Here is a 22526-nt window from a genome sequence, read left to right as displayed (position 1 = left end):
CGGGGTTTGAACCGCAGACCTCCCATGTGGTAGATTGTCGCCCTAACCATTGGGCCAAGTCCGCTTCCCAACAACGGGAAATTGTTGTCTCAGTTTTGGAGGTTAGAAATACAAAGTCAAGGCATTAGCAAGCCAGTCATGCGTTCACTGAAGTCTGTAGCATTCTGGTGGTGGCTGGCCAGCAATGGATCTCTGCCTCTATCACATGGTGATCTATTTCCCTTGTTTCCTCCCGTGGCTCCATGGCCATGTTCACATTTCCTTTACTTAAAAGGACTCCAGTCATATAAGAAAAAGGCCCATGTTGATTCAATTTGGTCTCATCTTACTATCAATGTTGAAGATCATATTTACAAAAAGGTTCACACCCACAGGAACAGGGGTTAGGATTTAAACATGTTTCTTGGAGAACGTGACTCAATCCCCAAAATTTATGTTATTATATTCAATCTTTACTATCACCCTATATGATAATATTGTTATGCCAATGTAAGATAAGGAAAGTGAAGTCCAGAGAGGGTAGGTAAATTTCCCAATTTGCATAGCTTATAAATACCATTGACAATAAATGTCTTGGCTGCTTTAGTAAGTTTTTAAAATTTTTATTAAATAGTCTTTTTTTTTAAAGATACATAAATCACAAAAAAATGTTGTATTAAAAAATATAAGATGTTCCCACATATCCCACCCCCCCACTGCACCCCTTTTTCCTGAAAAATCAAATCCTTGAGTGAGGCTGGCCCTGAGTTTTCTAAAATAAACAACCCTAAGGGCTGGAGAACAAACTAATTCCTAGGAGAAGCAGAAGCATTTGCCCATTTTAGCAATATATAGCTTAAAATTCTCTTTTCAACTATGTCCAGAAAGTAATAGAGGTTAAAAAAAAAAGCAGGCATTTTTGTTTTCTTTTTTTTTTTTTAAGAGCCATATATTCTATTCTAAACCAAGTAACTCTAGGGCAAAGTTGTCATTTCCTGGATATAATGGCTCTAATTTTAAACCTCTTCTTTTCAGACACCAACCCTACCTCTAGGGGGAAGAATGGCATGGGCAGGAAACCAGACTCTCATCTCCCACTTCATTCTCTTAGGACTCTTCACCCACTCGCCACTGAACCTCTTCCTTTTCTCCGTCATCATGGTCATGTTTCTGGTGGCCCTGTCTGGTAACGGGCTCATGATCCTACTCATCAATGTGGACTCCCGTCTCCATAGCCCCATGTACTTCTTCCTTAGCTGGTTGTCACTCATGGACCTCATGCTCATCTCCACCATCGTCCCGCGCATGGCGGTGGACTTCCTCCTGGGTGGTGGCTCCATCTCCTTCACAGGCTGTGGGCTCCAGATCCTCTTCTTCCTCACCCTCCTGGGGGATGAGTGCTTCCTACTGGCCTTCATGGCCTATGACCGCTACGTGGCCATCAGCAACCCCCTGAGGTACTCGGTGATCATGAGCCGCCGGGTTTGCTGGCTCATGGTGGCAGGGTCCTGGCTATTTGGCCTGGTCGATGGGCTGATCCAGGCTGTCTTCACCCTCCGCTTCCCTTACTGCAGCTCCCAGGAGATTGATCACTTTTTCTGCGAGGTCCCCGCATTGCTCAAGCTGGCCTGTGCTGACACTTCCCTCTACGAGTCCATGATCTATGTCTGCTGTGTCCTCATGCTGCTCCTGCCCTTCTCCGTCATCTCTGCCTCCTACCTGCGGATCTTGCAGGCAGTGCTCCGCATGCGCTCCGCTGAGGGCCGGCAGAAGGCCTTTGCTACCTGCTCCTCCCATATGATGGTGGTCTCCCTATTCTATGGGGCTGCCATGATCACCTACATACGGCCTCAGGCCTACCACTCCTCCAAGCAGGACAAAGTGGTCTCTGCCTTCTATACTATGATCACCCCCATGCTGAACCCCCTCATCTACAGTCTGAGGAACAAGGAAGTGACTGGGGCCCTGAGGAAACTCCTGGGAAGGTGTCCCTGTGGCCAGAGACAGGGCTAAGTTGTCTCTGGTGCCTGAAAGTATGGGTTCCTTGGTTCAGGAAATAGGATTACCCAGAGAAACAAATGCCCTCTATTGAAAATAAAAGAGTTTGCTACATATGATCATAGACACACACTCAGTGTATGATGGAGGCATCAGGAAGGGCCCCATAAATTATCAATGGTAAGGAAATGGCTTCATGGAGACATCTCAGAAGGGTTTAATGGGGGGATTGCAAACTCAAATATCCATTGATCCAGATGGGAAGTGTCAGTGAGGGAAACTGTCTGATTGGGAAGGGGCAAATGGAACACTCAGCCGCTCTAAGCCACAGAGGATGGATGAGCTCTGATGTTTAGAAGGAGATCAAGTTAAAGTTGGGTATAGGCTGGAGGAGCAGCCATGGACGGGGCCCAAAATTGGGCTCTGAGAATCCAAAGGGCAGCATTGAGTACTGACCAGGGCAAAGGAGAGGAGTAGAAGGGTGGCAGCAGGATATTAGACAAGAGAGGAAGGGCTTTCACCATGCACCCCACCCTCCCAGGGACATTCACTAAGATGCAATCTCTGATCTCTACCTCTTTCCTGAGCCCAGGGAACAGCCCTAGAAAAACCACTTCTTAGGGTTGTATGTCCTGATTGCTTCCCATTCTGAGAATTTTCTCTTCTCCATTTTGTTCTGCTCCACAATGCAACCCTGACCAGAGTGAGAAGTGTTGAAAATTGAAGTGAGCTGAGCTGCAGTAAGCTCCTACATTTGGTTGAAGTAGTGTTATTCTTGAGGTCTCATGCAACCATACAATTCTGTTGCTTATCTAGGGTAGAGTATATGGGTGGACTCTTTAAAGGAGGAAGAAGCTTAAAGGAAGAGCAAGGTGGTTCTGATGGAAGAAAATCTTTTCATGCAATTTGGGATCTCACAGCTCTATTTAGTGATTCATGAATTGGGCAACATTCCATTCAAACTGTAGAAAGGAGCTCTGCTGAGGGAGTGGAAAGGGAAAGCTCACAAAGGGTGAACATGGAAGCAAGTGAGGAAATATTCTGGATTAACTGGTATTATTTTCATTTTACATGGGGGGTGTCTTGTAAAGCGGGGAGCCCAAAATACATTAGTATGATATACTTACACATTTTAATAAGCCGTCTCTGCTAAACTGACACTAGTTTTATCACCAGGTGTTGCTTATCAGCAGCCCCCTAGGGCATGTTTCATTTTCTCAGAAAACGCTCTCACATCAATAATTTTTATCTTCTGGAAAAGCCCTTCTTGGAAAAGAGTCTTTTTCCAGCAATTCCTAATGCAGGCAGCCATTTTATTTCATTTAACCAATCTATCAAAAGTTTTTCCCTTGCTCCTGCCAACCTTGTGTTTCCATGCAAGGAAGCAAATAGACAAAATAACATGAAAAAAACATAGATTGAATCATTCATTCTCAGGACTTACTTAAAATCAAAAGACCAAAATGTGATGATAATCTGAATGGCTTTCATTTGAGGGAAGCAAATGCTATAGAGGTGAATTTCATATCAAACATATAGACATTACTTATATTTTCCTATCTGACTTTTAGAGTGGTTAGTGGTGAAAATGTAATATAGAGGTGGGTATTTACCACAAGATAACCTGGAGTTGATTTCTGGGGCCTTAGAGATGAATGTGACTAATGCTGGCTGAGTCTACATGGAGCGAGGTTTGAGGTTCATACTGCAGGCCTACAACTGCTATCCCAAGACACTTACTCTCTCTTCATGACTCAATCCCATGAAAATCTATGAGAACTTTGCTTAAGGAATTGGCCTATGTCAGTGAAGCATGACTCAAATTGGGTCTCCACCCTCTTACTGGAGTTCTCAGTAAATGGAGACACAGACACACACAGAAAAAGGAAGAAGCCATTTTGATCCTGCCATGTGAGAGAAAGGAGATATTAGAAAGGGCTCCAGGCTCTAACTGGAGCTGAACACCAGAAGAGGAGCCTTGAGAGGTCCTGGACTCTGGAGTCAGCAGAGCACAGAGGCACAGAAAGAGGCCCTTAATGGGCTAGGCCCTCAGGGCAGCCCAACACTGAGGAGACAAGCCCTGCCATATGCCTGATTGCCATGTGGCAGGACCCCAGGATTACCAGTAGCTGATCTGGTGAGAAAGCATCTCTGATGTTGCCTTGATTTGGTCCTTTCATAACCTTGGAACTATAAGATTTAACCCTAAATAAAATTCATATTATAAAAGCCAATCCATTTCTGGTACTTTGTATCAGCAGCTCTGTGGTGAACTAAAATACCTTCCTTCCCTTTCCTTGTCCAACTTTACATTTGTGATGAAAATCTCCAGTAATCAGAAAGTTGTTTGCCATTTAAGCACATCACCAGTATGGTCACACTACACACAGAAGAATGATAAATTACAAATGCAAACCTGAATGGTACTTTTGCAAGATGTGGCAATAAATGTTTGTGGTTTTCATGGAAAACCATATTTTTTTTTCCTCAGAGGATATCTATGTTTTCTTTATTTCTATATTTTTGTGTCTGACACATAGCTAAATTAGTTTTTTTCTTTTTTTCATTACTATCTTTTTTTAAAAAAAAACATACATGGACCACACAAAATGTTACATTAAAAAAGATAAGAGGTCCCCATATACCTCATTCCCAACTACCCCCTCCCCTTCCACATCAACAACTTCTTTCGTTAGTGTGGTACATTCATCACATTTGATGAATACATTTTGGAGCATTGTTACACAGCATGGATTATAGATTATACTGTAGTTTACTCTCTCTCCCACTCCATCAGTGGGTTATGGCAGGATATATAGTGTCCTGCATCTGCTCCTGCAATACTTTTGAGGACAACTCCAAGTCCCAAAAATGCCCCAGTATCATACCTCTTTTTCCCTCTCTCTGCCTTTAGCAACTCCTTTGGCCACTGTCTCCACGTCAATGATATAATTTCTTCCATTGCTAGAGTCACAATAATTCTATAGTAGAATACCAGTAAGCCCACTCTAATCCATATTTTATATCCTGAAGACATTGGGATGGTGATATCCACTCCACCACTAAATTGAGAGAGGGCTTAGATCCCACATGGCTGCTGGCTGGAATTCTCCTGCTTACAGCTGTAGACTCACCATTCCCTGGTGTGGTGGTCGATCATCCTCACCTCCCTGTTAGCTGACGTGGGTAAGTCCAATGAACTGGAGAGTAGGTGTTGCAACTCTGCTAAGGCTCAGGGCCCAGCTGCCACATGGAGAGTTCAGAGATTCAAGTCTCCTGAGCATACACCAACTCCAGTGCCAACCACAGGCTCAGTAAAAGTGACAGAAGAGGCATGCATAGAAAGATCACACCTGAGTCCAACTCCATCACACTCAGGAGCACAGATTCCAAAGTAGGACCCACTGACAAAGCACTGAACTCCAGAACCATCTGTCATGGCCATAGGACCTGGCTGTCTCTGTAGCTCTCAGGAGCACCACTACCTGGGGTTGTATCTACTTTGGCTATTTCTCAGATCCTGCTGAGATGTGCATAAGTGCAACCGCTCAGATGACCTCCTGACTCATTTTGAAGTCTCTTAGCCATATAAACTCATTTGTCTTTACCATTTCCTCCTTTTATTCAAGGTCTTTTTCTAGTTGCATCACCAGCTGTGCTTGGTAGTGATCCCTCATGAATTTTTAAAAATATTTATCGTGGTTTCCTAGGGCTGCTATTTAAAAAGTCCCATAAACTGGAGGGCTTAAAAACCACAGAAATTTACTGTCTTACAATTCTGAAGGCTGTAATTCTGAAGACCTGAAATCTGTAGAGGGGAATCCTTCCTTGACCCTTTCTACCTTCTGGTAGTTTGCCAGCAATTGTTGGGCTTTAATTTCTCACTCAGTTGTCATATGGCAATCTCCCCTGTGTCCCTGTCTCTGTTCCTCTCCCTTCTTATAAGGACAGCATTCATATTGAATTAGGGCCCACACTACTCCGGTTTGGCATTACCTTAACTAGTGACATCTTCAAAGATACTATTTACAAATGAGGTCACATTCATAGGATCAGGGATTAGGAACTGAACCTTACTTTTGGGGGGACTCAATTCAACCCACAACAGTATTCATCAGTCTTTACATGAAAAGAGTTCCTTCAGTTGTGGCTTCTGTGACAAGGAGTGAGAGTTAGGCAAGATAAGTCTCTTTCACTTTTACCTCTCTCACTGTCCTGTATCTCTCAAGGCCACAATCAACCTTTGTTAGTGTTTGAGAGTTGGTGGGATGAACTTGGCAGAAAAAGAATCAGTGAAGATACCCACAGAGTAGAGGCATCTTGTCTCATTGACTCTCGTGAAAATGGAAGGGTAAAGATACCTGGGGTTTGGAGTTGGGGTGGAGTTGAGTGAGGATTTTAAGACTGAGGATATCTGGCTTCTGGGTCAAGATGGTGTAGCAGATTCACACATCATAAACCTCGGTCCTAAAAAAAGATAGTGATAATGGATAAAGTATAAAAAGAGGAAATCATGAATACACAGCTGGTTTCAATTACCAGATAAGAAACTTTGTGGGATAAAGACAATAGAGAAATGTCAGATAGTAAGTAAGGCTGAAATCATGGGCTTGCTGAGGTCTGGGCCTGGACGTACCCAGGTTAGAGAAAGGTCTAGTTCCTGCAAAGCAAGGGTCACTACAATATTCCATGCAAGACAAGGAATAGAATAGGTATAAGGACTGGAGCCAAGAACTGGAGTGAGGCTCAACACCACACTGCTCCCCACTGAAACCCCTGAAAAATATGCTGTCAAGCGCTGCCTAGTGAGCTGCAGATCTGGGAGGCACAGATGGAGCCAGGTGACAAGCCACTTAGCTCTGCCATAGAGCCAACATCATGTGGACAGCAACATCAAGTTCTCACTTTAAGACTTACTTCAGGATATAGTGTCTGTGAGCTTTCCAAAGGAGCCACCAAACATTGAACAGGTTTTTTTGGGGGTGGAGGCACACATTTTTGTAGGGAGACATTCATGAGAGAGACAAAAGAGATAATAGTGAAATAAAAAATTAAAGTCTCCCCTTATAATAAAGTCTCCCAAATAATTATCCCTTATAAAACTCAAAAACAAAATAGTGACTAAAAGAACCAAATATTTAGGAATAAGCTTAACCAAGGACATAAAGGATCTGTATTCAGAAAACTACAAAACATTGCTAAAAATTTTTGAAGAAGACGTAAATAAAGGAAAGGACATTCCATGTTCGTGGACTGAAATACTAAATATTTTTAAGATGTCAGTTCTACCCAAACTGATATAAAGATTCAACACAACCTCAATAAAAATCCCAACAGCCTTTTTTTTGGAGAAACTGAAAAGTCAATTATCAAATTTCTTTGGGAGTATAGGGGACCCTGATTGGCCAAAAACATTTTAAAAAGAATGAAGTTGGAGGATTCTCACTTCCAGGGTTTAAAGCATATTACTAAGCTACAGTGGTACTGGCATAAAGATATACACATTGACCAATGGAACTGAAAGGGGAACTTAGGAATAGACCCTCACGTATAAGGTCAAGTGATTTTTGACAAGGCTGTCAAGCCATCCCAGCTGGGCCAGAACAGTCTATTCAACAAATGGTGCTGTGAGAACTGAATTGCCATATCCAAAAGAACTGTAACTTTTATCCCAAATAAATATCCTTTGCAAAAACCAACAGATTTTTGGTATTTTGCATCAGCATACCTTTGGATGACCAATACAGCCCTTAACTGAAGAAATTTTATCAAAAGATCCTACCTACAATAGGTTTACATGCATGGGAATGGATTAGCCCTAAGGACATGATTTTCTAAGGTCCACAAAAGTTCATACTGTCACACATTCCCATTACTATAGGGAGAAATTGGAAGGGAAACAGGGTCACTGTTCTCAAATAGTTCTGAAAACCTGCAGAGCATACTCAATTAAGTTTTAAAGTCTGAGGGTCACTTCTAGAACCATAATTTCTTCAGTTTGAATAGTTTCTATTGTTCTACCTTCAATTACTAATCCCTCTTCTTTAGTACCTTATGTAACATTTCTCCCAATCAGTACATTTTTATTTCAGATACTAAGTTGTTAAAGTTCAATTTTTATTTTTTATTCCTTCAATTTCTGCTTCATTTTGTTCATCTTTTCATTTAATTCACTGAGTATATTTACAACAGCTCTGTAAAAGTCTTTGCTAAATTCATCATCTGTGTCTTTTCTGTGACTTTTCCTGTTCACAACTCTCTCTCCTGGTTATGTTTAATAGGTTTTTATGTTCTTCACATGTCTAACAATGTTTAATTGGATATGGACATTGCCAATAATATGTTGTCAAAAGCTGAGAGTTTATTTTCATCCTTTAAAGCATATTACACTTTATTCCATCATTCAATTAAGTTACTGAAGGATGACCTTGGTGCTTTTGAGACTGTGTTTTAAGCTTTGTTGGTTTTTAATATTACAGTAGCTTTTACTGTATATGATTTTAATCCTAAAATTTAGATATGGCACTTGGGAGGCCTGTACTGAATGCATAGTTATTCTGTGAGCACTTGCAAATCTGCCTTGTCAAAACTCGGACCCCTCACAGTTCTCTATGAGCTTTGGGTATTGTCTGGTTTACAGATCTCTTTCTTTTGCCTAGCCTTTGCAGTTTCACTTACTTATGTGTGTCTTAGTATAACCACAACATACACAATGGTAAGCTTATGCAGACTTCTGCATACTTACATCTTATTTTTGCCACTAGTGTTACTATTTCAAGCTTCCCCCATTTACTATTACTTATTCTATCAATTACAAACAGTAACTCTTAATAAACCCAGGATTTTGGACAAGAGTCAACACACCCAGGTGATGGTGCCCAGTTATTTGTTCATGCAAGCACTAGTGTAATTGTTACTGTGAGGAAATTTTGTGGACTTAAATCATTAGTATTTTAATTGCACCTATGGCTGATTACATCTAAAATCAACTGAGAATATTGCCTTCAATTACAAGCAATGCCCCATCCAGTCAGTTGAAAGCCTTTGAAAAGGTGAAGAATTCATAAGATATAATTTTCATCTCTAATACAGCAGGCTAGCTTCTCCTAGCAAATTTATTGAAAGCCTTTATCAACAGTTCAAGACTGTAGTCTACCCTACAAGATTTGAAATTGTGCATGCCCACACTCATGTGAGATAATTTTACAAAATCTCATAACATTCACAGGTATCCCCTGTGCTTCTCTTTTCTTAGAGATCCCTGGCTAATACTGGGCCTTTCCTCCTTCCTCATTAGGGAGACGTAATCGTTGGATCTCTGATGCCAGACTGCACTACTTTCTTTTCTTTTATTATTATTATTATTTTTTTTATTATTCATTTTTTTAAAATATTACATTAAAAAAATATGAGATCCCATTCAACCCCACCGCCCCCACCCCACCACTCCCCCCACAACAACACTCTCTCCCATCATCATGACACATCCATTGCATTTGGTAAGTACATCTCTGGGCATTGTTGCACCTCATGGTCAGTGGTCCACATCATAGCCCATACTCTCCCACGTTCCATCCAGTGGGCCCTGGGGGGATCTACAATGTCCGGTAATTGTCCATGAAGCACCACCCAGGACAACTCCAAGTCCCGAAAACGCCTCCACATCTCATCTCTTCCTCCCATTCCCCGCACCCAGCAGCCACCATGGCCACTTTTCCCACACCAATGCCACATTTTCTCTGTGGACCTTGGATTGTTTGTGTCCATTGCACGTCTATGTCAAGAGGAGGCTTAGATTCCACTTGGATACTGGATGCAGTCCTCCTGCTTTCAGTTGTAGGTGCTCTAGGCTCCATGGTGTGGTGGTTGACATTCTTCAACTCCATGTTAGCTGAGTGGGGTAAGTCCAATAAATCAGAGTGTAGTTTCTAACTTAAACTCCAGAGAGATTTAAATTTGGAGTTATTTTCTTTTAATTAAGACCACAATTTTGGAAATGTATTCTACTTAAGAAAACCCACTCATCGAATACCTGGTGAAGGAATTATGCTCAAGTCCATATTTCCCTCCATGGAATTATTCAAACTGAGCAAGCCATCCAAAATATGCAACCATAAGTAAACAGTGTGGTAGAATCTGTGTCCTGAACTGAAGGGCTCTAAGTACTCATATCATTGTGGGAGCACTTGTGATCTTTTAAAAGAAAAGGTTGTTCTGCATATACCAATCTAAAGGAATAGAGCAGTCAGTAGAAGACATGAAGTAAAAAATAAATGTACTGGATATACTGGTTATTCCCAGACCTTGGGATTTGCTCAGTGGATTCAATTAGGGGGTCTGGGTCCCTGACTTTGAGACACCTGCCATCTGTTGGCTTTACTCTCCTGGTAACTATTACTGTGAATTTCCTAATGCTTTGCGTGTTGTCAAAATCTTAAATGAGAAGTTGCAGCTACCTCCTTGGCAGATGGTATCTCTGTGATTGAAACATTAGAAGGAAAAGGAAAGAGGAATGTGGTGAGAATGAGACTAACCATCCTCAAGGAATCTAGCAAAATGGCCGATGGTGATTGGTACAGGTAAACCCCATTTTTTTCATCCTTTCATCTGCTTGATGGTCATTAGATTGTTCTCTGGTTATTGAGAATGCTACTGCTGTTAACGATGAAAACATATCTACTTGAGTGCCTGCTTTCAATTTCTGGTTATATACACTTAGAAGTGGGAATGTTGGTTCATATGTTAATTCTAAACTTGACTTTCTGGGGTCCAGCCAGACTAATATTCAAGAGACTGAACATCACTACCAACAAAATGAAATGGTTCCAATTTCTCTGCATATCTGCAAACACCTGTTATTTTTCATGTGCCAGTTGAGCCCTGAATTTCAGCAGACTTGTAATACTTCCTCTCCAGTTCATTTGGTGAATAAAAAACACCTATTCCATGAATTTTTACAAATAACAGTTATACTAGTGAGAGGAAGTGGTGCCCCCCAGTGACTTTGAGTGGCATTTCCCTAATGAGTATTCACGTCACTTGTTTGAAAATTTTCATTGGAGAAATGTCTGTTTAAGTCCTCTTCTCATTTTAAATAGTATTTTTCAATTTTTTCTTGTTTAGATGAAAGTTATTTATGCATTCTTGATATTAATCCCTTATCAGATGTAATTTCTCCCATTCTGTTTTAAAGTGCAATAGAATTATTGATATGTTTTATAATAGTTATTTTATATCAGTGAATCCTCAAATGAGGCAAGCCTCTGAGTGCTCTACCTAATACCACCTGAATTATGAGATTTTCCCACCCTGACAGGTAAGAACATGAACTATTTCTTGTCCTTTATGACCTCAGAGCATTGTGCTCCCTGTTCTTTTCTGTTGACTTTGTCCTTCATCTGGAGAGACTTGCATAGCTCTGTTCATGCACTATGCTCAGTTGAAGCCCACTGGGCGACACCTGCACAGTGCTGTAACTTGCTCTCTTTCTGACTTTCTCTAATCCTGGGTAGCTCCCTGCACTGCCTCCAGCTCCCTCCCTTGAGCACAGTGTCAAGTAAACTCCAGTCATATCCTTGTCCTTGGACTCCCAGATCCATCTCCTGAATGCAGGGACACTGCCTGGATTCATCACAAATCCCCTACTTGTGGAGAGGTGACCAACCCCTCATAGACCCACCCTGGGGAAGGCTGGTCTTGACAACTGTGTGTAAGCTGCCTAGGAGGCGCTGGGGTCACATCCTGCATTGATGCTCAGAACTCATCCCAGAAAGAGGCTCTAAACCTGGGGACCAAAACCACATGTGACCATTGGTCAGATGGCAGTTCAAGACCATTAAATTTCTTTTAACAGACCATTGAGGAGTAATAAAGAGACAGTAGAAATGATTGCTTGCTATCTGAACATATAGAAGCTAATTTATTAGCACATTGCTTTGAAAATTTTGAGAAAGAACACTTCTCAGAATTACTATTGTTAGTTAAAAATTTAAAGCTCTGCTCAGTCGAAGTCCTCTATAATCAAAACCATTGCTGAGGCAGGATCCTGAGACAGCCAAAGTAGATATAACCCCAGCTACTGGTGCTCCTGAGGGCTACGGAGACACACTGGTTCTACGGTCACGGCAGTTGGATCTGGAGTTCAGTGCCATGTCAGTGGGGCCTACTTTGCAATTTGTGCTCCTGAGTGTGATGGAGTTGGACTCAGATGTGACCTTTCTACACATGTTTCTTCTGTGACTTTTACTGAACCTGTGGTTGGTATGGGGGTTGTTGTATACTCAGGAGACTTGAATCTCTGGTCTTGTCCATGTGGCAGCTGAGCCCTGAGCCTCAGCAGGTTGCAGCACCTACTCTCTGGTTTGTTGGACTTATCCAGGTCAGCTAATAGGGAGGTGAAGATGGTCAACCACCACACCAGGGATCTGAGAGAGTGTACAGCTGCAAACAGAATACCAGCCAGCAGCCATGTGGGATCTAAGCCCCCTCTCGGTTTAGAGGTGGAGAGCACATTGCCATTCCAGTGTCATCAGGATGGAGGAATAAAATATGGATTAGAGTGGACTTACTGGCATTCTACTATAGAATTATTGTGACTCTAGCAATGGAAGAAATTATATCATTGATGTGGAGACAGTGGCCATGGGAGTTGCTAAAGGCAGGGAGAAGGAAGAAGAGGTGTGATATTGGGACATTTTTGGGATTTGGAATTGTCCTCAAAGATATTGCAGGTACAGATGCAGGACCCTATATATCCTGCCATAACCCACTGAATGGACTGGGAGAGAGTGAAAACTATAATATAAACTATAATCCCTGTTGTGTAGCAATGCTCCAAAATGTACTCACCAAATGAAATGAATGTATCACGCTAATGAAAGAAGTTTTTTTATTTTTATTTTTTTGTCTTTATTTTTTAAATGTTACATTAAAAAAATATGAGGTCCCCATATACCCCCCACCCCCTTCACCCCACTCCTCCTCCCATAGCAACATTCTCCTCCATCATCATGAGACATTCATTGCATTTGGTGAATACATCTCTGAGCACCACTGCACCTCATGGTCAATGGTCCACATCATAGCCCACACTCTCCCACATTCCACCCAGTGGGCCATGGGAGGACATACAATGTCCAGTAACTGTCCCTGCAGCACCATCCCGGATGATGTGGGAGGAGCATGGTGTGTGGGGTTTGGGGTATATAGGAACCTCTTATATTTTTAATGTAACATTTTGTGTGATCTGTGTATCTTTAAAAAAAAGATAGTAAAAAAAAAAAGAAAAAACTTAATTTAGCCATGTGTCAGACACAAAAACATAGAAATAAAGAAAACATAGATATCCTCTGAGGAAAGAAAATACAATTTTCCATAAAAACCATGAACGTTTACTGCACATCTTGCAGAAGTATCTTTAAAGAAAAGACAAAAATTAAAAATTAAAAAAAGATAAAGCACACACACACAAATCATTGCTGAGGAAGCAACAGTAGATTTTTCAGCTTCTGGCCCATGTTTGATCTACTCATTCATTCTCTCACTGTAGGGACTAAGCAACATCTCTGTATTTCCCTGGGGCCTTCTCACCATGGTGAGCTTTAAGGTCCCATAAAATGCCAGGGTAGGATTAAATATTGATGATTTTATATTCCATGGGGATCACTATCCCTTACCCCATGTTCTGCAGCTATTATCCCTTCCTGATGAGTGGCCAAGGTTGGGGAAAGTGTAGCAGACCATCCCATTCTGAGGCTTCATCAGTCAGCAAGTATATTGTTATGTTTGAACTTACAATGACCTGTAACAGCAGCATATAAATATGCTAAGGCCTCTTGGAGACCCTCGAGAACACCCAGGGTACACTTCCACTGGCCCCTGGCCCCCACCCTATGTCTGGGGAACCCTTCTCCATGGGCACTCAGGAGGTTTAGCTCTTTCTTGATATGACCATGGGACCCTCCCTGGCCTGTGTCCTTGTCCTTGACCAGGTCCTTTCTCTTGTTCCTGGAGCTGAGCCCTCCATCCCTATTGGCCTGAGTACTGAATGCATATTCAGGCAATGGGCCTGATGGCCTCTTTGATGAGCTCAGGTGCTTCTTTTTCCTTGTTACTTAGAAGAAGCTCTCAAAATCAACCCCTCTTTCCCACTTACAACTCTATGTATCTCTTCCCACAGCCAGCCTGTACTCTACCTTCTGCTGGGATCTGCTGGGATCTGCTACCATCTGCTGGGATGAAACCTACCCATCAGCCATGTGTCAGTCTGTGGATTCTCATGCTGATCTGAACCATATTCCTCACTGTTCCCAAACATGCAGATACTCATCTATGTGGGATACCCTCCCTGACTTCCAGCCTCCATCCTGTCCCAGGAGTGAACAATTGATACCTGACCAAGGGAGGACCTTGATATAAAAACATTTTACTGGAAGTTGTGATGATTTCCACCCATTCTTGTGATTGCCTTGGAAATCTGGGGATGATCCTGCTGCTGGGACTGGCTCATCCTTTCCTGCCACACATTCCAGTTACTTTTCTTCCAGCTCCCCTTGAAAAGCTCCTCTCCTAAATGACCACTGCTGTGTACTAGGCAAGGGAGGACTTGGGTATAGGCTGTTTCCTGGGGAATATCTATCTGGGACCATTCATTGTCCTATAATGGCCTTGCCAGTGGGCAGCTCACATAACTATGGGACTCTTGTGAAAGCCTTGCATAGGATGCTATGTGTTCCTGTCTCATTCCATTTGACTTTAATTGATAAAAATTGAGAGGTCACCTTCAAACCTCTGTCTTAAAGGTGTTTTCAAAACCCTTCCTTGGAGAGGTGGGACAAGATGGTGGCTGAGTGAACTTCCCTGATAGTATCTCCTGCAGGGATTCGGCTGGGCGGCATTGGAGGCTCTTTGGGAATGGGCTGTTTCGGGATTTTTGCTGGTCAGGAGGTGTCTGGACATCGACTTGGAGGGAAGGTAACAGAGAGGATGTGTCTGTGAAATATACACGGAGATTCCAGCTGTGCGCAGAAGAGTCCCTCCTTGGGTGGGCGGAGCCGTGGCATCCAGGCGCCCGCAGCAGCGCAGGGAGGAGCGGGCACAGCGCGGCGAGGTTTTCTTTCTTTTTGTTTTTTTTCTTTTTTTTGGAGGCTCTGCAGTACTGGGGAGTTCGTGGGCCCTGGGCGGCCTATTGGGGGGTTAGTGGGACGGGAGATGCTTGCAGACCGATTTGGGCAGACAGACGGGGGAATTTTTGATTGCGGACACAAACAATAGCGTTTCCGCCTAGAGCCACGCCCCTCCCCCCCCAAGCCCGGCTGCTGACCTACAGCAGTCTTAAAGTGATAGCAACAAAGAGACACTACCAGGGTCTCGCAGGGTGGGAGGCGTTTGGAAGCTGATTAGGGGAATATTTTGCGAAACGTGGGAATTTCAGGTTTGGATTGTGTTATTATCGTTTTGGGCTGGAGCCCCTCCTCCGGACCTGGATATTGATCTGAATCATTAAATTGGCTGCAGCCTAGAGGCGCCCCCAGGTGGCCCTTCCTGAAGTCAATCGGTGATATATCCACACAACAGACCCTTGTAACTGAGTGAGTTGTAGGGTACAGAACACAGGATAGAGCTTGTGGATGTGACCTCACCCATAGGGCTGGCACCCAGCTGTGGGGATCCCTGAGGGCTGTGATGCACTGCGGTGCTCCCAGGCTTCCTGTTAACCGGACTTGAGGTTGCCAGGTCTGAGTTCCCTGGACTCTGGTGGCCCAAACCCCAGAGACTCACACCTCTTGAGTCCTCGATATCTCAGACTTTCCATCCCTGAATCCACCACGCCCTGAGGTCCATCTGAGGTCCTTGAATGTCCTAGCCCTCAATGTTTGCGTTTTTCCTTCTTTGTTTGGTTTTGTTTTTACTTTTATTCTATTTCTATTTTTTATTCTATTTTTTTAATGTTCTGATTCCTGCCATTGCATTATTCCCTAGTCTTTTCTCCCAGCGTATCCCCCAAAGTCTTTTTTTTCTCCTCTCTTTCTTGTCCCCCATCTTATTCTTATTCTATTTTATCTTAACAATACAATAGGTCCTGCAGGAAACTCACATTTGCTGGGTTTCCTCATCCTCCACTGCCTCATTTCTCTGTGAATAGATTTTTGCTATCTAAACTATCCCCTTTCCCCTACATCTGGATATCCTCCACCATCTACTATCTCTCCTATATTCCACCTCCCATTCTTTGATCCACAAAGTTTCTAACTCTTAATTTCTAATACCTCTGTTCTGTTTTCTGTCTGGTATCTGCTCTTGAAACTATTACCTTTCTTTGCTCTTTCCCTCTCTCACGAAAACAATAGCTTCTTAGTATGTACCATATTCCTCCCATATTCAGTCATCTACCTCATTATAGGTACTCTACCTACTGCTATAACTCTACACAATTTACATGAATCTAACCTCCATCCTCCCAGAACTCATATTGTTGCTTTGTTAACATATATCACCAATACTACTTTACACTTTTTCCTTGCTTACACAATTGCCTTCCCCCGGCACTAATACTTTCCTTTAAAGTGAACTTAACCAACAACAAGAAACTAGAATAAGAAGAAAAAAGTGACAAAGAGAAGATATAACACTTAGGCCAAAACAACAACTAATTAATCTCCAAGACTAGACAAAGAAGTTAAGGAACTGATTAAACCCGTCAAGAAAATATGATGACCAGACAGCAACAAAAATCTACAAACCAAACCAGTAATCAGGAAAACATGGCTGAATCCAATCAACAAACTAAAAATCAGGAAGGGGAGCAGAACTTCGCACAAGCAATGAAAGATCTCAGAACATTTATCACCGACAAATTTGATGAAGTAAAGGAAGAGGTTAACAACATGAAGATAACACTTGCAGGGGAAATTGCAGACATATGCAAAAAGATAACAGATATGATGGGACTGAACACCACAATTCAAGAAATCAAAAATACATTGCAACAGCTATCAGCAGACTAGAAGAGGCAGAGCAGAGAATTAGTGATGTGGAAGATAGTGCATTGGAAATCAAACAGATAGCAGAAGTAGTCAATAAAAAAATAGAAAAAATCCAGATAGGACTTAGGGACCTGAATGATAATGCAAAATGCTCAAACATACGTATTATAGGCATTTCAGAAGGAGAAGAGAAGGGAAAGGGGTCAGAAGGAGTGTTGCAGGAAATAATGGCTGAAAACTTCCCAAATCTACTGAAAGAGACAGATGTACATATCCAAGAAGCAAAGCTCACTCCAATAGTCATAAACCCCAACAGGCCCACCCCAAGACATATACTTGTCAAATTATCCAATGCTCAAGACAAAGAGAAAATTCGAAAAGCAGCAAGAGAAAAGAAAACCATCACATACAAGGGAAGTTCCATAAGATTAAGTGCTGATTTCTCATCTGAAACCATGGAGGCAAGAAGGCAGTGGTATGATATAGTCAAGGTACTAAAGGAAAAAAATTTCCAACCAAGAATACTCTATCCAGCTAAACTAGCAATCAAATATGATGGAGAGTTCAAAATATTCGCAGATAAACAGAAACTGAAAGAGTATACCAACAAGAAACCTCCCCTTCAAGAAATTCTAAAGGGAGTTCTGCAGGAAGAAAGGAAAAAACAGGACAGACAGAGTTGGAGGAGAGTGTAATAAGAGCAACAAAAAAGACAAAAATAGATGGGAAAAAATAATACAAACAAAATATGACAAACACAAATCCAATCAAAATATGGCTAACACAAATAATTCCCTGAAAGTAATAATACTGAATGTCAATGGATTAAACTCACCTATCAAAAGATTCAGACTGGGACACTGGATAAGGAAATATAACCCATCTATATGCTGTCTACAAGAGACACATCTTAGACCCAGAGCCTCATGGAGGTTGAAAGTGAATGGCTGGAAAACAATCATACAAGCAAACAATAACCAAAAAAAGGCAGGAGTAGCTGTATTAATATCAGACAAAATAGACTTTAAATGCAAAACAATTGTGAGAGACAAAGAAGGATACTACATTTTAGTGAAGGGGCAATCTGTCAAGAAGATCAAACGATCATAAACATTTATGCTCCTAACAAGGGTGCCTCTAAATACGTGAGGCAAATGTTGGAAAAATTAAGTGAAAAAATAGATGCATCTACAATTATAGTGGGGGATTTTAATACACCACTATCAACTCTGGACAGAACATCTCAAAAGAGAATCACTAAAGAAACAAAACATTTGAAAAGTATTTTAGAAGAGCTGGATCTAATAGACATATATAGATCACTACACCCAAAAACAGCAGGATATACATTTTTCTCAAGCACACATGGAACATTCTCCAAGATAGACCATATGCTAGGCCACAAAGAAAGGCTTAATGAATTCAGAAAGATCGAAATCATACAAAACAATATCTCTGACCACAGTGGAGTCAAGCTGGAAATTTGCAAGGGACGGAGGCCCAGACTTCAAACCACGATTTGGAAATTAAACAGCACACTCTTAGAAAAACAGTGGGTCAAAGAGGAAATCTCAAAAGAAATCAATGACTACTTTGAAACAAATGATAATGATAACACAACATACCAAAATTTATGGGATGCAGCAAAAGCAGTACTGAGAGGGAAGTTTATAGCCATAAATTCATATATCAAAAAAGAAGAAAGAGCAAAAATTGAAGAACTGCACTTTTGAAGGAATTAGAAAAACAACAACAAAGTAGCCCAACAGGAAGAAGAAGGAAGGAAATAACAAAGATAAGAGCGGAACTAAATGAAATAGAAAATAAGAAAGCACTTGTAAAGACAAACAAGACCAATAGCTGGTTTTTTGAGAAGATCAACAAAATTGACAAACCTTTAGCGAGACTAACAAAGAAAAAAAAAGACAGATGCAAATACACAAAATAAGAAATGAGAAAGGTGATATCACCACTGACCCCACAGAAATAAAGACTATCATAAGAGGATACTTTGAAAAACTATATTCCAACAAAAATGACAATTTAGAGGAAATGGACAAATTCCTAGAAACACATTAGCAGCCCATATTGACGAAAGAAGAACTTGATGATCTTAACAAACCAATCACAAGCAAGGAGATAGAATCAGTCATTAAAAATCTCCCAACTAAGAAGAGCCCAGGGCCAGACGGCTTCACAGGTGAATTCTACAAAACATTCCGGAAAGAACTAACACCAATCCTGCTGAAACTCTTCCAAAAAATTGAAACAGAAGGAACATTGCCTAACTCCTTCTATGATGCCAACATTACCCTAGTACCAAAGCCAAACAAAGACACCGCAAGAAAGGAAAATTACAGACCAATTTCTCTAATGAACCTAGATGCAAAAATACTTAACAAAATACTTGCTAATCATATTCAACAACACATTAAACGTATTATACACCACGACCAAGTGGGATTCATCCCAGGTATGCAAGGATGGTTCAACATAAGAAAATCAATCAATGTAATACACCATACAAACAGATTGAAGGAAAAAAATCACATGATTATATCAATAGATGCAGAAAAGGCATTTAACAAAATACAGCACCCCTTCTTCATAAAAACACTCCAAAAGATCGGAATACAAGGAACCTTTTGAATATGATAAAGAGTATATATGAAAAACCTACAGCCAACATTGTTTACAATGGAGAAATCCTGAAATCCTTCCCTCTAAACTCAGGAAAAAGACAAGGATGCCCATTGTCTCTACTCCTATTTAACATTGTCTTAGAAGTACTTGCTCGAGCACTGAGGCAAGAACCAGATATAAAAGGCATTCAAATTGGAAAGGAAGAAGTTAAAATTTCATTATTTGCAGATGACATGATCCTATACATAGAAAACCCTGAGAGATCTACAACAAAGCTTCTAGAACTCATAAATGAGTTCAGTAAAGTCGCAGGTTATAAGATCAATGCACAAAAATCAGTAGCATTTCTGTACACCAATAATGAGCAAGATCAGGAGAAAATCAAGAAACAAATACCATTCACAATAGTAAATAAAAAAATCAAATACTTAGGAATAAATTTAACTAAAGAGGCAAAAAACTTATACACCGAGAACTATACAAGACTTTTCAAGGAAATCAAAGAAGACCTAAATAAATGGAAGAATATTCCTTGTTCATGGATAGGAAGACTGAATATTATTAAGATGTCTATCCTACCAAAACTGATCTACACATTCAATGCAATCCCAATAAAGATCAACAGCCTTCTTTAAGGAACTAGAAAAACTAACTATGAAATTTATTTGGAAAGGAAAGAGGCCCCGAATAGCCAAAGACATATTGAAAAAGAAAAACAAAATTGGAGGAATCACACTTCCTGACTTCAAAACATACTACAAAGCTACTGTAGTGAAAACAGCATGGTATTGGCATAAGGAGAGACACACAGACCAATGGAATCGAATTGAAAGTTCTAATATAAAACCTCATATATATAGCCATATAATATTCGATAAAGCCACCAAACCCTCTCAACTGGGAGAGAATGGCCTATTCAACAAATGGTGCCTGGAGAACTGGATAGCCATATGTAGAAGAATGAAAGAGGATTACCATCTCACACCTTATACAAAGATCAACTCAAGATGGATTAAAGACTTAAATATAAGAGCCAAGACCATAAAGATCTTGAGAAACAGTGTAGGGAAACATCTACAGGACCTGGTAATAGGAAATGGCTTCATGAATATCACACCAAAAGCACAAGCAGCAAAAGAACTGATAGATAAATGGGACTTCCTCAAAATTAAAGCCTTCTGCACCTCAAATGAGTGTGTCAAGAAAGTAAAAAGGGGGGAGGAGACAAGATGGTCGCTGAGTGAACTTGCCTTTGTGGTCTGTCCCGGGAAGAGACGGCTGGGCGCGGCGGCAGGTTCTCCAAGGCAAGGCTTTTTCGGGATTTTTGCAGGGGATAAGTGCCGGGACATCGATTGGGTGGAAAGGTAACGGAGAGGATTGGTCTAGCAGATATAATTTGGGTTCTATTACCCACAGGTGAGACCCGCGCACGGGCTCCTCCCTGTTGGGGGTGGGGGGAACCGCGGTCCTGTCCTGGGGTTCCACTTTTGGATGGCTCTGAAGGGCTAAGGAGTTAGCGAGCTCTAGGCAAGCTGTTGACAGATTGATGTTACAGATCGCCTTTGTGGATCGATTTGGGAAGATAGACGGTGTTTTGTTGTGAAGCGGGAGAAACTTTTGAGTGAGAATATAAACAATAGCGCTTCCGCCTGAAGCCCCACCCCCAAAAGCCCGGCAACCGTTCTCCAACCCAAATAGGCTGTAGGCAATAAAGAGAAGTAATTGGAAAATTGTTCTAGGCTGCGGCAAGGGGGGGGGGGACACGTCTGGAAGCTGATTAGGGAATATTCTGCAAAGCTTGAGAATTCTGGTTTTCGAATCTGTTTTCGGCGTCACAGGCCGGGCTTCGGATCTGTACTAGTAAAGTGGTTGTGGTGTAGAGGCGCCCTCTAGTGGTAGTGGTTTGGAATGACAGGATGGGAGCTGTCCAAAAGCTGAAGTGAAAGATAACGTACCAATGAGTCCAGCAAAGTAAGTGAATTGCAGGGTTCAGTCACAATATAGAGTTTGCGGATCTGACCTCCCCCATAAGGTTGGCACACAGCTGTGGGGATCCCTGAGGGCTGTGTTACACTGAGGGGCTCCCAGGCTTCCTGTTGACCAGATTGGAGGCTGCCAGGTCTGAATTCCCTAAATTCTGGTGGCCCACACTACAGAGACTCACACCTCTTGAGTCCTCAATATCTCAGACTTTCCATCCCTGAATCCATCACGCACTGAGGTCCATCTGAGGTCCTTAAATGCCCTAGCCTTCAACGTTGGCATTTTTTCTTTATCGTTTCACTTTGTTTTGTTTTTATTTTCATTTTGACTTATTCTTTACTTTTTTCAATTTCCTGATTGCTAACACCGCATTATCCCCTAGTCTTCTCTCACAGCGTATCCCCCAAAGTCTTTTTTTACTCAGTTATTTAAGGTTTTTTTTTTGTGTGGTAGGTGCTGTGTAGTGGGTGTTTTAATTCTGGTTCATGTATATCTGGTTTTTTTTTTTTCTTTTCCCTACCTGTTCCCCACCCCTTGCCCACCCTCTTTTCCTTTCTTCCTCTCGTCCCTTCCTCCCCCCCTTTTATTTCTCTCCCTTTTTTTCTGTTGTCTCTCTCCCTCTTGTCCCTCATATTCTACTTAGTTTATTTTAACTCAATTATACAATAGGTGTGGCAGGAAACACCTCACATTCGCTGGGTTTTCTCATCCTTCACTGCCTCATTTCTGAGTGAACTGATTTAGGGTACCTACACTATCCTCTTTCCCCTACATCTTGATATCCGTCACCATCTACTGGCTCTCCTATATTCCACCTCCCACCTCCCTTTCTTCGATCCACGAAGGGTCTAAGTCTTAATTTCTAATACCTATGTTTTGTTTTCTGTCTGTTATCCACTCTTGAAACGATTACCTTTCTTTTCTCTTTCCCTCTCTCAT

General features: G+C 41.6%; 1 protein-coding gene across 1 annotated transcript; it reads left to right on the top strand.

Moving 5' to 3' along the window:
* Positions 1–1041: 1041 nt before the first annotated feature.
* On the top strand, positions 1042–1992 carry LOC101441483 (olfactory receptor 2V1-like). The gene has a single exon (XM_004447429.1). It carries the CDS (start codon positions 1042–1044, stop codon positions 1990–1992), a length of 951 nt encoding a protein of 316 aa, XP_004447486.1.
* The last annotated feature ends 20534 nt before the right edge of the window (positions 1993–22526 follow it).

This window comes from Dasypus novemcinctus, chromosome 2, assembly GCF_030445035.2.
Source record: "Dasypus novemcinctus isolate mDasNov1 chromosome 2, mDasNov1.1.hap2, whole genome shotgun sequence".
In the NCBI taxonomy this organism is placed as follows: Eukaryota; Metazoa; Chordata; class Mammalia; order Cingulata; family Dasypodidae; genus Dasypus; species Dasypus novemcinctus.
Note: the sequence above shows the minus strand (reverse complement) of the source record. Positions and strands in the feature narration are given on the sequence as shown.